This window comes from Leiobunum rupestre, chromosome 2 (genome assembly GCF_980474605.1).
Source record: "Leiobunum rupestre chromosome 2, qqLeiRupe1.1.hap1, whole genome shotgun sequence".
NCBI classification, from domain to species: domain Eukaryota; kingdom Metazoa; phylum Arthropoda; class Arachnida; order Opiliones; family Sclerosomatidae; genus Leiobunum; species Leiobunum rupestre.
The window spans coordinates 89,991,682-90,006,120 of NC_143385.1; the positions used below are offsets into that span (position 1 = coordinate 89,991,682).

The 14,439-nt window shown below is 35.3% G+C and overlaps 1 protein-coding gene across 1 annotated transcript; it reads right to left on the minus strand.

Annotated features, from left to right (window-relative positions):
• Positions 1-859: 859 nt before the first annotated feature.
• On the minus strand, positions 860-5,444 carry LOC149960315 (uncharacterized). The gene is made up of 4 exons (XM_090167444.1): positions 5,436-5,444; positions 5,328-5,391; positions 1,838-2,039; positions 860-998 (listed from the first exon to the last, which is right to left on the minus strand). Exons 1-4 carry the CDS (start codon positions 5,442-5,444, stop codon positions 860-862), a joined length of 414 nt encoding a protein of 137 aa, XP_090023570.1.
• Positions 5,445-14,439: the final 8,995 nt, after the last annotated feature.

Genomic DNA, 14,439 nt, shown 5'->3' on the forward strand with positions numbered 1-14,439 from the left:
AATAATTAAAAAAAATTGTTAATATATTTCTGAAATTAGGAATATCGTTACTCTATTAATTAATTAATTAATAAAGTTAGAAAATCGGTACTCTAACGAATAATTTGAGGAAAGCGCGTCGGACGTTTGATCACTGTCCTAAAGCTTGTCTACTTCAACAAATTAAAGTTGAATAACTCTGCTACTGGGCTGTCTTCAGTAGTTGATGTACAGTCTTTCGTCTATGACTACGGTTTTTAATTAGCTTTTAAAGTAAGCTTAAATTTAAATAGAGCATAAATTTTTTGAACAGTGGAACTTCTTGAAGTCGACAGGGCCTGGTTAAAGTGGGGGAAGAAGGCATAGTACCCGGGGCCCAGCGGAAAAGGGTCCACGAACATCCTTTTTAAGGGCCCGGTATGATAGCCCATTCGCATTGCACTTCACCAGCACCCGCTCTCTTGGAAATTATAGCTCCAAAGGCCCACCATGACATAATTTGCCCTGGGGCCCCAAATGCTCCTTACGACCCCTGAACGCTCTCATTTAAAAAAAAATTCCAACTAAAAAATGGTTTGAAGTTAAATATAAATTTAAAACGAAAAAAATCATGATTTGGTGACAATATTATATTCACGTAATGTTGGGTCACGCAATGTAGCCTATACACAATTTATATCATATTGTAGATAGATTCCACTTTCCCCAGGGCCCCATTTCAGTCACTAGAAAAATCTAGAGATGCAGGAGTGTAATTCGCGTACGACAAAATAGAGACTAGGAACTATATAAAAATGATAAAAACAAATTGAATGCCGTAATTTTTAATTCTTCATAATTTGAATAATACACTTTTTCTTGTTTTCTTTTTATCCTAACTTTATAACAATGCTTCTAAAATCTGTGCTACAAGCCCTTCGTCAGACCCAGGCGGTGGCATAGAGTTGGTAATGGTACATCCTGTCAAAATTGCTAAAATTTGCTCAACTAAAGCGACAATTTGCTGTATAGCCAGAGATCTGAAACGAAAGATAAATTCGGTAAACGATAACACCACGAGCCTTTATTAGATGCTATGGAAAGTAACTTAATAACCATAAGTATGCCAATTTTCAAAGATTAACACCGAACTGATATTCAGTGTTATGGCGCTATCAACGTTTAGTTCTCAACACAAAGCCTCCGAGTGTCTAAAAATGCCCAAAGAGAGATTTGATACTATACAAGGACGATTACCCGCTACTCGGTTTGGATGCAAGTAGGAGCTGACCGAGAATGGCAGAGCCGAGAAATGATTTGAAAAGAAAATTAGCATTAAAACAAAAGGAAGTGTTCTAATTGTTTTATTACGTCACTTCTGGTGCTATTGATATTAGGTTAATTATTGAATATCTCAGGCTTGTCCGATAGAGTTTCTTTTGTAATAGGCTAAACGTAGCGGCCTAATTTCACGGAAGACGTCAGTGTTAGAGAACCAATGAGATCTCGGGCTGGTTTGATTATTTAGGAAGAAAGATGTTCTCGACCAAGCGTGAGAGAGGTTGCCGGAACCGCTCAGAATCGTCCCAACATTACCACGCTTCTTGCTAATAGTAATTATTTACAACAAAATTTCATTTAATTCTCAGATAACTTAATCTCGATTGACTTTGGGCTTAAGATATTGAGTTGTTAGGCTAAGAAATTAACCTTCATGTTATGTAATTTGGAAGTTTCAATACCTGTTTCTATAAAATTATAAGCAACTGTCTTGCCAAGGCCCTACGCATGTTGGCAAAATGACAAGGGATTTGGCTTTTGATGATAATTTTTCGGAATCAACTAAATGTATTGGAAGTACGAAATGCAAATGGCTTACGGTCCAAGTACGGAGAAGAGAGTTTTTCCAAGTTGTGGGTTTAAGTCTACGAGTGCTTGATTAACTGCACCGATCACGCCATTACTTGGACACGTGCATGTCTGCATGTCACCGGTCATGTTGCCATTGGTCATTGTGTCATTGGTCATGGTGTCATTGGTCATGGTGTTATTGGTCATGGTGTTATCAGTATAAGAAGAATCTGTAATTCGAAATTTAAAATTAGCTTTTAGTAAGTGAAATATTTCTGCATTGAAATGAAATAAGCGAATTGGGTCTGTCCAAAATGCTGAAGGGTCCACAGGAAGTCAAATAGTTACAGGCCCGTAGCCTGTTTTTTTAGTTGAGGGGACCCGGCAAATCAGTAAGAGGAATTCTTAAAAATAAATTTGTTTCCCAAGGGCTATGGGGCTAAGACAACTTTAAAATGAGCTTAAGGGTCCACATGGGCCACACTGGCGTTTGGAATTGGAACAATTGGTTTAAATAAATTTAAAATAAATTTAGATAACACGTAAATCGAAGTTGAATTTCCAATCACCTTAGTTGATCTTCATTTCTTTGTGTTTTTACCACTTTTTTATCCATACCTGGACCACGGCCAACTTCGATCTCACATACCGCGCTTTAGCGGCCCCTTCGATCGCCTGAATTTAACGTGCATATATATATTCCCGCCTGGTTCTGCTACGACCAAAACTTAACGTTAGTTAAATAAATTTAAAAAACATTTAATTAAACCGAATGTAGGTTAATATTTAAATAATAGTATAATATTTTTTGAAAGATTCTAAATTTCAACGGTATTTATAAATTATAAAATAATTAAGCACAAACCAAGAACTTCCTCTAGATGCTGCCAGCTAGGAGCAACAAACTCGTGCATTTTCTTGTGTACAGTTTTCATTGGTTAGACGCTTTAGCGCCTGCTGCCGCCGGAATGGGAAAATTGTGAAATTTTCTTCCCCCCTTTCCGTAAAACGCTCAGCGTTAAGGTTTATCCAATGAAATTTGTACACAACACTGCGGTAGCGTTTCGAAAGGCTAGCTGCGTTCTCCTTGTGTTTGTTGCTCCTAGCTGCCAGCAACATAGTATTATTGTGTAATACTTGAAACACATGTAAATAAATAAAACAAAAAGTGAAAAGAAAATTCACTGTAACTTCGGGGCAAAAAAAAAATAACATTTTAAATTAAATTATAATAAGCTAAAATATATTACAAGCACAATAAATTTTAATTTTAGGTTTGAACATGTTTTATGCTTTTAAACATAGAATAATATTGTCTATTTAGTAAGGGTTTGTAATTTTATGTGACTGAAAATGTTTTCCATAATAAAGACTCAAACCTTGAAGTGCAGGCTGCAGACCTTCTGTGTATCTTTTGGAATAAAATCATCCCGAACAATGTTTTTTAAACCATAAACTTCTAAGGCTTTCTTCACTAGGAAACTCGTGAAATGATAGGTTTTCCTATTTACATGGTTCGATATACAATATGGTTCGCAACACGAAGGCATTGTGATGAATATTTGTATCTTATACCTTTTCAGTTCCAAACATGAGTTTGCTTTTCTTATATATATAATAAAGATTTATAAAGTTTAAGAGATACATTCTTTACACATCAAAATGCTCTAAACACCTCTACAGCCTTCGCGTTAAAAAACGGGTCTCTTTTTCTTCAGTTATTATGTTTTTTTTTAAATTATGAATTATACATAAATATATTGCGAAAAGATAGTTTAACTTACTAAACCTGGTTTTCATTTAATTTTTATAAGGTAATATTTTTTTAAACAATGAATTATACATAAATAATTGCGAAAGGATAGATTAACTTACTAAACCTTGTTTTTCCTAAAAAGGAAAGTATAAAACCGAAAAAAAAAACATTTTCGCGCGATTTCACTTGTATTCCCCGCCTTTGGCGATAGCATTGAGTTGGGAATATTAATCTAGAGATCCAATCAAATCTTCTCCCCGCGAAACAAGTTTTTGAAAATTATGAATGTGCCGTCTCCTCTAAAATGACGAAAAAACGTTATCTTATGACCATCCATTATTTTTGGGAAAAAAAGCTTTTTGCCGGAAAACGCGTCTTATTTGAACGAACCATTGAGAGATAGACGGCGCCACGGGTCGAATGATAAAGTTTTCTCTTCATTTGGGAACAGACGGCAGTATTCTTATTTTTAAAAACCTGAAATCCGACGTTTTGATTGGACCTCTAAATTAATATTCCCAACTCAATTGGCGATGGTAGGTTTTTGGTCGTACGTAGCACCCTAGCGGGATTATTCACACACGCAAATTTACATAAGACGCGTGGAGATTGACGGGGCCGATTAAGCGTTACGCGCGACCGAACTTGGCCGTGCCTGGACTTGTATGAGATCAAATCATTGTAAGTCGACAGCGAAACTAAAATGGTGTTTTGGGCGTTATTCCTGTCAAGCGGCGGTTTTCGGAAGCTTTTGTTTGGTAAAGCAGACGCTATTTTAACAGGGTTGCCATGCATTTTTCGTTCTTAGTTATCCTGAGGCGTTTAGGGGAGGGAGAGGGTCGAGCTGAATCTCACGTGGGAGAGAGGGGGTTTTCGGCAACTTACACGTAATTTTTTCCCCGCAAGAAACAGTGTAAAATTGCAATAAAACTGGGTTAAATGGTCGTAGATCCTTTATACTTAAAATTTAAATATATTATTGTTCGATTTTCTCACTGTGATTCAAGATTAGGCTCTGCCTAAAATACTAGTCTTAACAAGTCTTAAATTTAAATAATTAAGCAAATTATGTGTTTTTTTTAAATAAATCCAACGCAATCAAACACAGATAACCGTATTTACATTAAAAATACGCATTTTGAAAAATCTCACGTGATACTAGGGGGGAGGGAGGGGGTCGAGCCAAATCTCACGACATCTCACCAAGGGGGGAGGGGGTCTAATATTCGACAAAATCGCTTCACGTTATTAATGGATGCTCCCTTATTAACGGTGTGAGATAAATAATGAAATAAAGTGTTCTCAAACTGCGCCAATTCACCGCCCTTAACCTCCGTTTTGCTGAAATCGGATATCTCTTGCATTGTATTTAGAGGTTCATAAGATATCAATCATACCAAAAGTGTATAATATACTATTACGAGAGAAGTATGCACCTCCCTACTCGGCTAATGTTATTCGATTAACACATGCCCTTCGTCGGCTCTCAAAAAAATTGTGTGGAGGTTGCTCTATAATGTTAAATACTAATGATCTTAAACTATAACATCAATCAAATATAGTTTATAAATAAGTGAATCTATCTCTGAATCGTAATTGTGACATTTTAAATCGTCAGGTGGAAGATACACGTTTCATTTTAACGGCCAATCTTCTCTCGTATTTCATAAACTTCCGATCGACGCGTTCTCCAAAAAAACTCGACGTGAACGTTAAACTAAAAGAAAGATTAATTCTTAGTTTGTCGTTGGTCTGATCCTACTTACACGAGCCTCTTGTTTTTCGGGAGTGGATTTGGTCTCTGTTTCTGTTGGATGTTGCGGTTGCTGAAAAAATAATTATTTTTAATTTTAATTGATCACTTATATACTTGATTCATTTCAGTAAACCAGCTAGGTTAAGATAAAATTCAAGGCACCACCTTCATCCGGAGTCGTGTAGCTATTGTTAATGCCATTCGCTTAATTCAGGTGGCCGGGTAGGAGTATGGTGCCACGCCAGTAGGACATTTACCTTCTCACTATTTACCGTTAGCCTCCGCGAGTCTTTATTATTACATTTAGTTCCATGAAAATGAAGTTAACATCAGTATTAGATTTGGAAATAATAAATAAATATTAACGCAACCTTTCATGTTGGGAGGAACAACTGGCTAGGCAAATTATATTCAAATTTAACCAATTTTAATTTTTTCCGCGTTCGCCCACTTCGTTAATTTACATGTATTGTAAAGCTACCGTTGCAATCATGAATTTTCAATTCTGACCACCATATAGGGTAGAGGTTAGGCAAATAGAACGTTTGATAAGAAGATATTACGCGAATACTACGTGGGATCAGAGGTGATTACGTTAATACTACGTGGGATAAGAGGTGATTACGTGAATACTACGTGGGATAAGGGATGATTACGTGAATACTACGTGGGATAAGTGTTGATTACGTGAATACTAGGTGGGATAAGAGATGATTACGTGAATCCTACGTGGAATAAGTGTTGATTACGTGAATACTACGTGGGATAATGGATGATTACGTGAATACTACGTGGGATAAGTGTTGATTACGTGAATACTACGTGGGATAAGAGATGATTACGTGAATCCTACGTGGAATAAGTGTTGATTACGTGAATACTACGTGGGATAAGTGTTGATTACGTGAATATTACGTGGGATAAGTGTTGATTACGTGAATACTACGTGGGATAAGAGATGATTACGTGAATCCTACGTGGAATAAGTGTTGATTACGTGAATACTACGTGGGATAAGAGATGATTACGTGAATACTACGTGGGATAAGGGATGATTACGTGAATACTACGTGGGATAAGTGTTGATTACGTGAATACTACGTGGGATAAGAGATGATTACGTGAATCCTACGTGGGATAAGTGTTGATTACGTGAATACTACGTGGGATAAGAGATGATTACGTGAATACTACGTGGAATAAATGTTGATTACGTGAATACTACGTGGGATAAGAGGTGATTACGTGAATACTACGTGGGATAAGGGATGATTACGTGAATACTACGTGGGATAAGTGTTGATTACGTGAATACTAGGTGGGATAAGAGATGATTACGTGAATCCTACGTGGAATAAGTGTTGATTACGTGAATACTACGTGGTATAAGAGATGATTACGTGAATACTACGTGGGATAAGAGGTGATTACGTGAATACTACGTGGGATAAGGGATGATTACGTGAATACTACGTGCGATAAGTGTTGATTACGTGAATACTAGGTGGGATAAGAGATGATTACGTGAATACTACGTGGGATAAGAGATGATTACGTGAATACTACATGGGATAAGAGGTGATTACGTGAATACTACGTGGGATAAGGGATGATTACGTGAATACTACGTGGGATAAGTGTTGATTACGTGAATACTACGTGGGATAAGAGATGATTACGTGAATACTACGTGGGATAAGGGATGATTACGTGAATACTACGTGGGATAAGTGTTGATTACGTGAATACTACGTGGGATAAGAGATGATTACGTGAATCCTACGTGGAATAAGTGTTGATTACGTGAATACTACGTGGGATAAGAGATGATTACGTGAATACTACGTGGGATAAGTGTTGATTACGTGAATACTACGTGGGATAAGAGATGATTACGTGAATCCTACGTGGAATAAGTGTTGATTACGTGAATACTACGTGGGATAAGAGATGATTACGTGAATACTACGTGGGATAAGTGGTGATAACGTGAACGCTACGTGCGATTAGTAGAGATTAGGGATTTGTAGTTATTACGTGAAGAGTACGTTGGATTTGTAGTTATTACGTGGAAGGTACGTGGAGTTTTTAGTTACTACGTGAATGGTACGTGGAGTTTTTAGTTACTACGTGAATGGTACGTGGAGTTTTTAGTTACTACGTGAATGGTACGTGGAGTTTTTAGTTACTACGTGAATGGTACGTGGAGTTTTTAGTTACTACGTGAATGGTACGTGGAGTTTTTAGTTACTACGTGAATGGTACGTGGAGTTTTTAGTAACTACGTGAATGGTACGTGGAGTTTTTAGTTACTACGTGAATGGTACGTGGAGTTTTTAGTTACTACGTGAATGGTACGTGGAGTTTTTAGTTACTACGTGAATGGTACGTGGAGTTTTTAGTTACTACGTGAATGGTACGTGGGATAACTAGAGATTACATGAATAGTACTTGGGATTTGTAGTAATAACGTTAATATTACGTGTTATAAGTAGAGATTTCGCGAAGAGTTTATGCGATTTGTAAAGATAACGCGAATTATACGTGGGATAAGTCGATATTACGTGAAGAGTACGTGGGATATGTAGAGTTTACGAGCTGTAATTTGGATACGTAGCGATTACGCAGATTTGCTAATGGGTAGAAAATACGCGAAATACCTGGAGCTTACCTACTTAATCCGCAAAGCGATTATGAGTATTAATAATTCCCTAGGAAAAGGCAAGAAAAATCTTTTACCTGCTGCAATGACGCATCCTACCAAAACAGCGCTCAGAAGAACAAAATTCATCACAATAAACTATGATAATACGAAAGTACTTGTAGACACGATATCAAATACAAAATGTAATATTTCAACACGGACTCTGACCATATATATATACATATGCTGTTGGTAATTCCCATTTAGCGTGTTCGATGAAATCAAAACTCTTGTCCAATGAAATTCGAGATGACCCAATTGGTTATCGCTGCGTTCTTAAAATCTAATTATGGGTCCACATTCACGAAACTATCTATATGACGAACTGGGTAAAGAGGTCAATGTGAGGACCTAATTGCCTTGTTGAAATTACTTTTCGAATGACACGAATTTTTCGATAAACACGCAACGTGATAAAGGACCAAATACACCATAAAAAAATCAGCCCAATTTAATGAGTTTTGTAATGATTATCTGATCACAAGGGGGAACACGCAACCTGCACACGAGATAAGTGCGAAGTGAAGTTTCATCGTGAATCACGAACGAATACGGTACAAACGATCATCATACCAGTTCAATAAACAAATCGAGTATATTTTTAATTAGTTTTATTCAATCACGATATTCATAGGTATTTAGATGTACTGCTTCCCATTTCTAACTGTTTTAACCTTTCGGGATAATTCATCAACGCGTATCGGATCGGTTGGGATAACAAATATGGGGGATAATAATTTTTTTTATATAAAGCGAGGGAGTTATAGTTCTACTTTACTCTCGCGATGGTTAAGTAACCAAGACTATACTGTTATTTTTCTCTTACTCAAATAAGCGGGGGATTTCAACGTAAAATAATACACTCTTTGACCAAAATTATTTCTTACTATTTTCCATGGGATCAGTTCCAACAGTTAGTTACTCCAGCATTTGATGGTACTAATAAGCGGTGTGCAAAATAATCTATACACTTAGACTGATTAATAAATACTACAATTAACCTGGTGACAATTAAAAAATGACAAATAACTAACTTCAAATGATAATAAGGAGCGACAATGACCATCATAAGAGTATAAATATACGAAGCAGCGGGGAGCTGTTAATAACCTTTCCTCGGACAATAGCGAGGGAGTTAGTACACCTTTCTTCTAAGATTTTTTCTCTACCTTTCACTGGCTACTTCAGTTTTGAACCTGGCTACCCGTCTTCGGTTTGACGGCTGGATTGCCGGTTTCTTCCTTTATTCTTTTAATAATAATAATAATAATAATAATCAGCTTGACTAATACCCAAGACACCACCTTGGGCCTAAATCATCAAGCGACTTTTAAAGCCATAATTTCAGGTGGCCGGGTTACTTTGCGTAGGAGAGTGGTAGCAAGCCCTACATGCCACGCGAGCCAACAGCTCCCTACACTTACTATTACCTTTAACCTCAACAAGTTTTTTTTTAAACGTACAGGTTTATGATATATTATGTTTCCATTTAAAATTTTGGCACTTTATCGGCCCTGTACCGCTCCCGCCTTCCGTTCCTACGCCACTGTCTGATATTGTCAAATTAGATAAAAAATGCCAAAAACAGGGCGTCATAATTGCAAAGTACAAATATTGACCTTTTAAAGCGTGTATTTCATCCATCCTCAAAAAAAGGGTTTTAGTCGCGAATCCGAAATTTCTTCGAATCTTATTTATAAAATTCATTAGGTGTTATCAGGAATGCTTATCCTGGCGTATCGCGTATGGTAAGATCACTCTGACGGCTTGGCCCTGCCTACGAGAAAAAAATCCCCTCTGCGCGGGCTCCCCTCTCACGTTGTTGTTTGTTAAGTTAACATAGTGACGTCAAAAAAAAACCCGTCAGCCACATCGAGACGAAAGTCTGCCGTGATAAGCATTCCAAGTAGAGGTATGGATTCCTGTTCTTATATTTTCAAAATTTTGAAAATCCGTTAATTAAACAGCTTTCCGTTACAGATTTTAAAAAGCATCTCTTGTTTAATTAGTAAATAATAAACGCATTTAAACGAAAGGTGTGTGTTGCGAAAATTGTAATTCAATGTTAGCCTAGCTAAGGTTGAGACCATAGAGTAAACCACTCAAATACAAACTTGTGAACACTTTTCGTACGCAGCGTCTTGTTTTCGAGACGTTAAATAAATAAGTTGGCCTAAAGGTAATGTACAATATCTGATAAAAAGTAAGTTTATACTGTACAAAGTAAAAACAACACAATCGCTCTTCGGACTATATTTATTCACGCCTCGAAAACCAGTTGCCCCCTTAGGTTTAATGTTTCATGCGCTTCAATAGGGCCTTCCACCATGGACGAATTATAAGAGGACTCATCTCGGGCCGCTTTTCAATTCACGCTAACGTTCCGTAGCAGCCCGAGATAGGTTCAGTTCGCGATTTTCTCAAAAGGGCGCGTTGGCTTCGAATTCAGGGGCAAATAAATCAGCACGTGATATTGGAATTCTCACATGTTTCCGGCGCCTGCTTGCCGAAGTGAATTCTAGCGGTCTTTAGGTGATGGGAAATTTGTTTATTTTAAATTATTTTACATATTTACTAATTTTATCTGTGATAATGGATTTGCCATTGGATCTTGCGATAAACTTTCATCAATTTGACAATTTATTGAGTAGTGAGTATTTCAAAAAATATTTTTTAAACAATAATTGACCAAGGTTTAAGTTGCTATAGTTGTTTCTTAACGATAACGTCTGTAACCTATACATATATTTGGCAAATTAAATTTCGGCAAGTCTATTTAAGTATAATTACAGTTAAAAATGTAAACATACCAATTATAATTTCATTAATAATTGGTGATATCGGCGGTATGGCGGGAACACGGGATTTTTTTGCTTTGTTACTTATCGGCGATAGAGCGCAGCACCGATTCGTGAGTGACGTATAATATCACATGTTTCCCCTGAAAAGTTAGGTAGATCTTGTCTCCCCCCCCCCCTCCTCCGGCGCGCTTTTGAAAACTATATCGGTACAGAAATAAAACTTTAAAGATAGCGTTGTAGAAGGCTGCCCGAGAAGAGTCCTCTTATAATTCGTCCATGCTTCCACTCTATGATTAAAAGACTTCAACTCTAAATTACATACGACAGACTTCAGTAAAAGGAAAGTGAGGTTGACCCATCGATCCCAGGATCGAGGATCGAGGATCCAGGATTTAAGGGGTGAAATGGGGGTAAAATCGTCGAAAAGTCAATGTATTTATGGTATTCCTCGCGACGATTTGTTTTCCCGTATATCAACATATTGTGTTCAGGCCAACTTGTTCATTTATCTCTGCTTATCGCGAGTGACACTTGAACGTATATCTTATCACGTTTTATCGTACGGAATAAGTTGAAATGATGTAAAAAGTGATAACCTGAGTGGGAGATAGCGCGCGTGCGCGGATTTCCTGGGGCGCGGATTACCCGGGGGACGCGGTTAATTTGAATTTAAGAGTGTTTTGACGTCATGGAATATTCGTTGTTAAAGTAGAATGGAAAAATTTTTTAACTTCATTTTAATATCATTGTAGTACGCTTGGTACTTGAACCTATCTCACGAGTATTTCACTGGGTGAGAGATAACGCGCGCGTGCGTGGATTACCCGGGAGGCGCGGAGCACGCGTGCGTGGTTAATTTGAATTTGAAACACGGATTTGAGTGTTTTGACGTCATGGAATATTCGTTGTTAAAATGACGTAGAATGGAAATATTTTTAAACTTCATTTTAATTGAGACGTTGAGACGCGGGTGGCGCCCGTGCCAGCCCCGTCGGTGCCCCATTTCACATTTCAGACGTCGACGGAGGCTCGGGGCAACATCAGGGCAAGGGCGCGGACGCAGGGGCACGGGCGCCACCCGCGTCTCAACGTCTGACTATCATCTGGCAGTGCCATACTGGGCTATTTGACCATCAAAATGACCAAATACACGTATATTTGAACATTTCCTTGACTACATGACTGAAAAATTGTTTAAAGCTCCATCTACTTGGTTACAAAATTTGTTAAATACTTGGCTTTAAGGCCATCTAAATTAAAGTTAGAAGAAGCTAGACAAAGAGACATTGTTCTGAAAAATAAAATTAAAGATATAAAAACTAACCAATAGTATTTCGAATACCAAATAATTCGACGTATTTGTTTTTGAAATAACTAAATAGTTTGCATATTTGTCAAAAAAAAACTAAAAAAGTAATTGAAATTACTGATAATTTTACTTGCAATAGTAAAATACTAAACCAATTGTATAATTTATATTTTATTTTATTTAATAAATTTAAACTATAATACTAAACTTTTTCAAAAAAAACTTTTACAAACAAAATTTAAAATACACATTTTTAAAATTTAACTACACCAGCTCCAAGTCAGCTAGCGACTTTTTTTTAAAGTAACTATGAACTACAATTAAAATCAAAGGATCTGCTATTTTTTTCATGCTTTGAAAACAATTCATTAAAATCTCGATTTTTTAAATATATGTAAAACACTTTGCTATTCTAGAAAATTCCAAAATTGCTTTAGAGTTTATCAGTAAAACCACTTACTTTAAGTATTTTTAATCCGTTCGGTCTAATAGTAGATAACGCCCCTATAATCCATGATGTTTTCATTTAAATTCAAATTATAACGAATTGAAAGTTTGAAAAAAATATTAATTTAGTTTGTAAATGAAATCCTTTTATAGTACTCTGAAGGGCTCTTAATAGGTTTTGAACTTCCAAAATAAATTAATGTACTAAGTTACGTTTAAAAGAACCTTGTGTAACAATTCCAATATGTAAATATAGGTAAAACGATTGAAAAAATACTTAATTATCCACTCTAAAGTCCATTTTCAGGTATTAGTAAGTATTTCATACAAACTAACTTCTAAGTTTGAAAAAAAAAATGGATTATATAGTGAATAAAAAATCCTTTTAAAGTACTTTGAAGGACTCTTTATACGTTTTGAACGTTTTGAACTTCTAAAATAAATTAATGTACTAAGTTACTTTTAAAAGAACCTTTTGTAACAATTCCAATATATATATATATATATAAATAACCGTGATAAATAGTAAAACCCACTTATTTTTCAATAAATACATTTCAGATACACAAATTAAATAAATAAAAGTATTTAAATAAGAATTGCTTCACTAAATTATGCATTTGTACTTTAAATAATACCTGAATTTGAAATTATATTAGAATAATTATATTGTTTAACGTCTTTCATTTTTAAAAATGTAGTAGAAAATGAAAGATATTTTAATTAAAACATTTCTTAATTTCTTTATTACCTAAAAATATTTACAATATTTACAAATTTTTATATTGTTTAACTTCTTTCATTTTTAAAAATGTAATTGCTTGACTTAAATAAAGCGTGAAAATTATTAGTTTCAAATGATATTTACAAATCTTATCAACTCTAAAGTCCATTTTTCAGGTATTAGTAAGTATTTCATACAAACTAACTTCTAAAATATGGATTAAGTTCGTAAATAAAATTCTTTTAAATTACTTTGAAGGACTCTTTATACGTTTTGAACTTGAATAATATTAAAAACAATAATCTAAGATACCCTTTAAAGTTAAATTCCTTATCAGTAAAACCACTTACTTTAAGTATTTTTTAATCCTTTCGGTCTAATAGTAGATTACGCACCTATAACCCATGATGTTTTCATTTAAATTCAAATTATAACGAATTGAAAGTTTGAAGAAAGTATTAATTTAGTTTGTAAATGAAATCCCTTTATAGTACTCTGAAGGGCTCTTAATACGTTTTGAACTTCCAAAATAAATTAATGTACTAAGTTACGTTTAAAAGAACCTTTTGTAACAATTCCAATATGTAAATATAGGTATAAGGATTGAAAAATACTTAATTATCCACTCTAAAGTCCATTTTCAGGTATTAGAAAGTATTTCATACAAACTAACTTCTAAGTTTGAAAAAAAAATATGGATTTAGTTCGTAAATAAAATCCTTTTAAAGTACTTTGAGGACTCTTTATACGTTTTGAACTTTTATAGTATTTTTCTACGTATTTATTACTATAAATATCCCAATATTAAATGGGAACCATGTATGCGTAACAATTTCAAGATGTAAATATAGGTATAAAAATATGATAATCAAATTTAAAACTTACGTGCTAATAATATTAAAATGAAGTTTAAAAATATTTCCATTCTACGTCATTTTAACAACGAATATTCCATGACGTCAAAACACTCAAATCCGTGTTTTAAATTCAAATTAACCACGCACGCGTGCTCCGCGCCTCCCGGGTAATCCACGCACGCGCGCGTTATCTCTCACCCAGTGAAATACTCGTGAGATAGGTTCAAGTACCAAGCGTACTACAATGATATTAAAATGAAGTTAAAAATTTTTTCC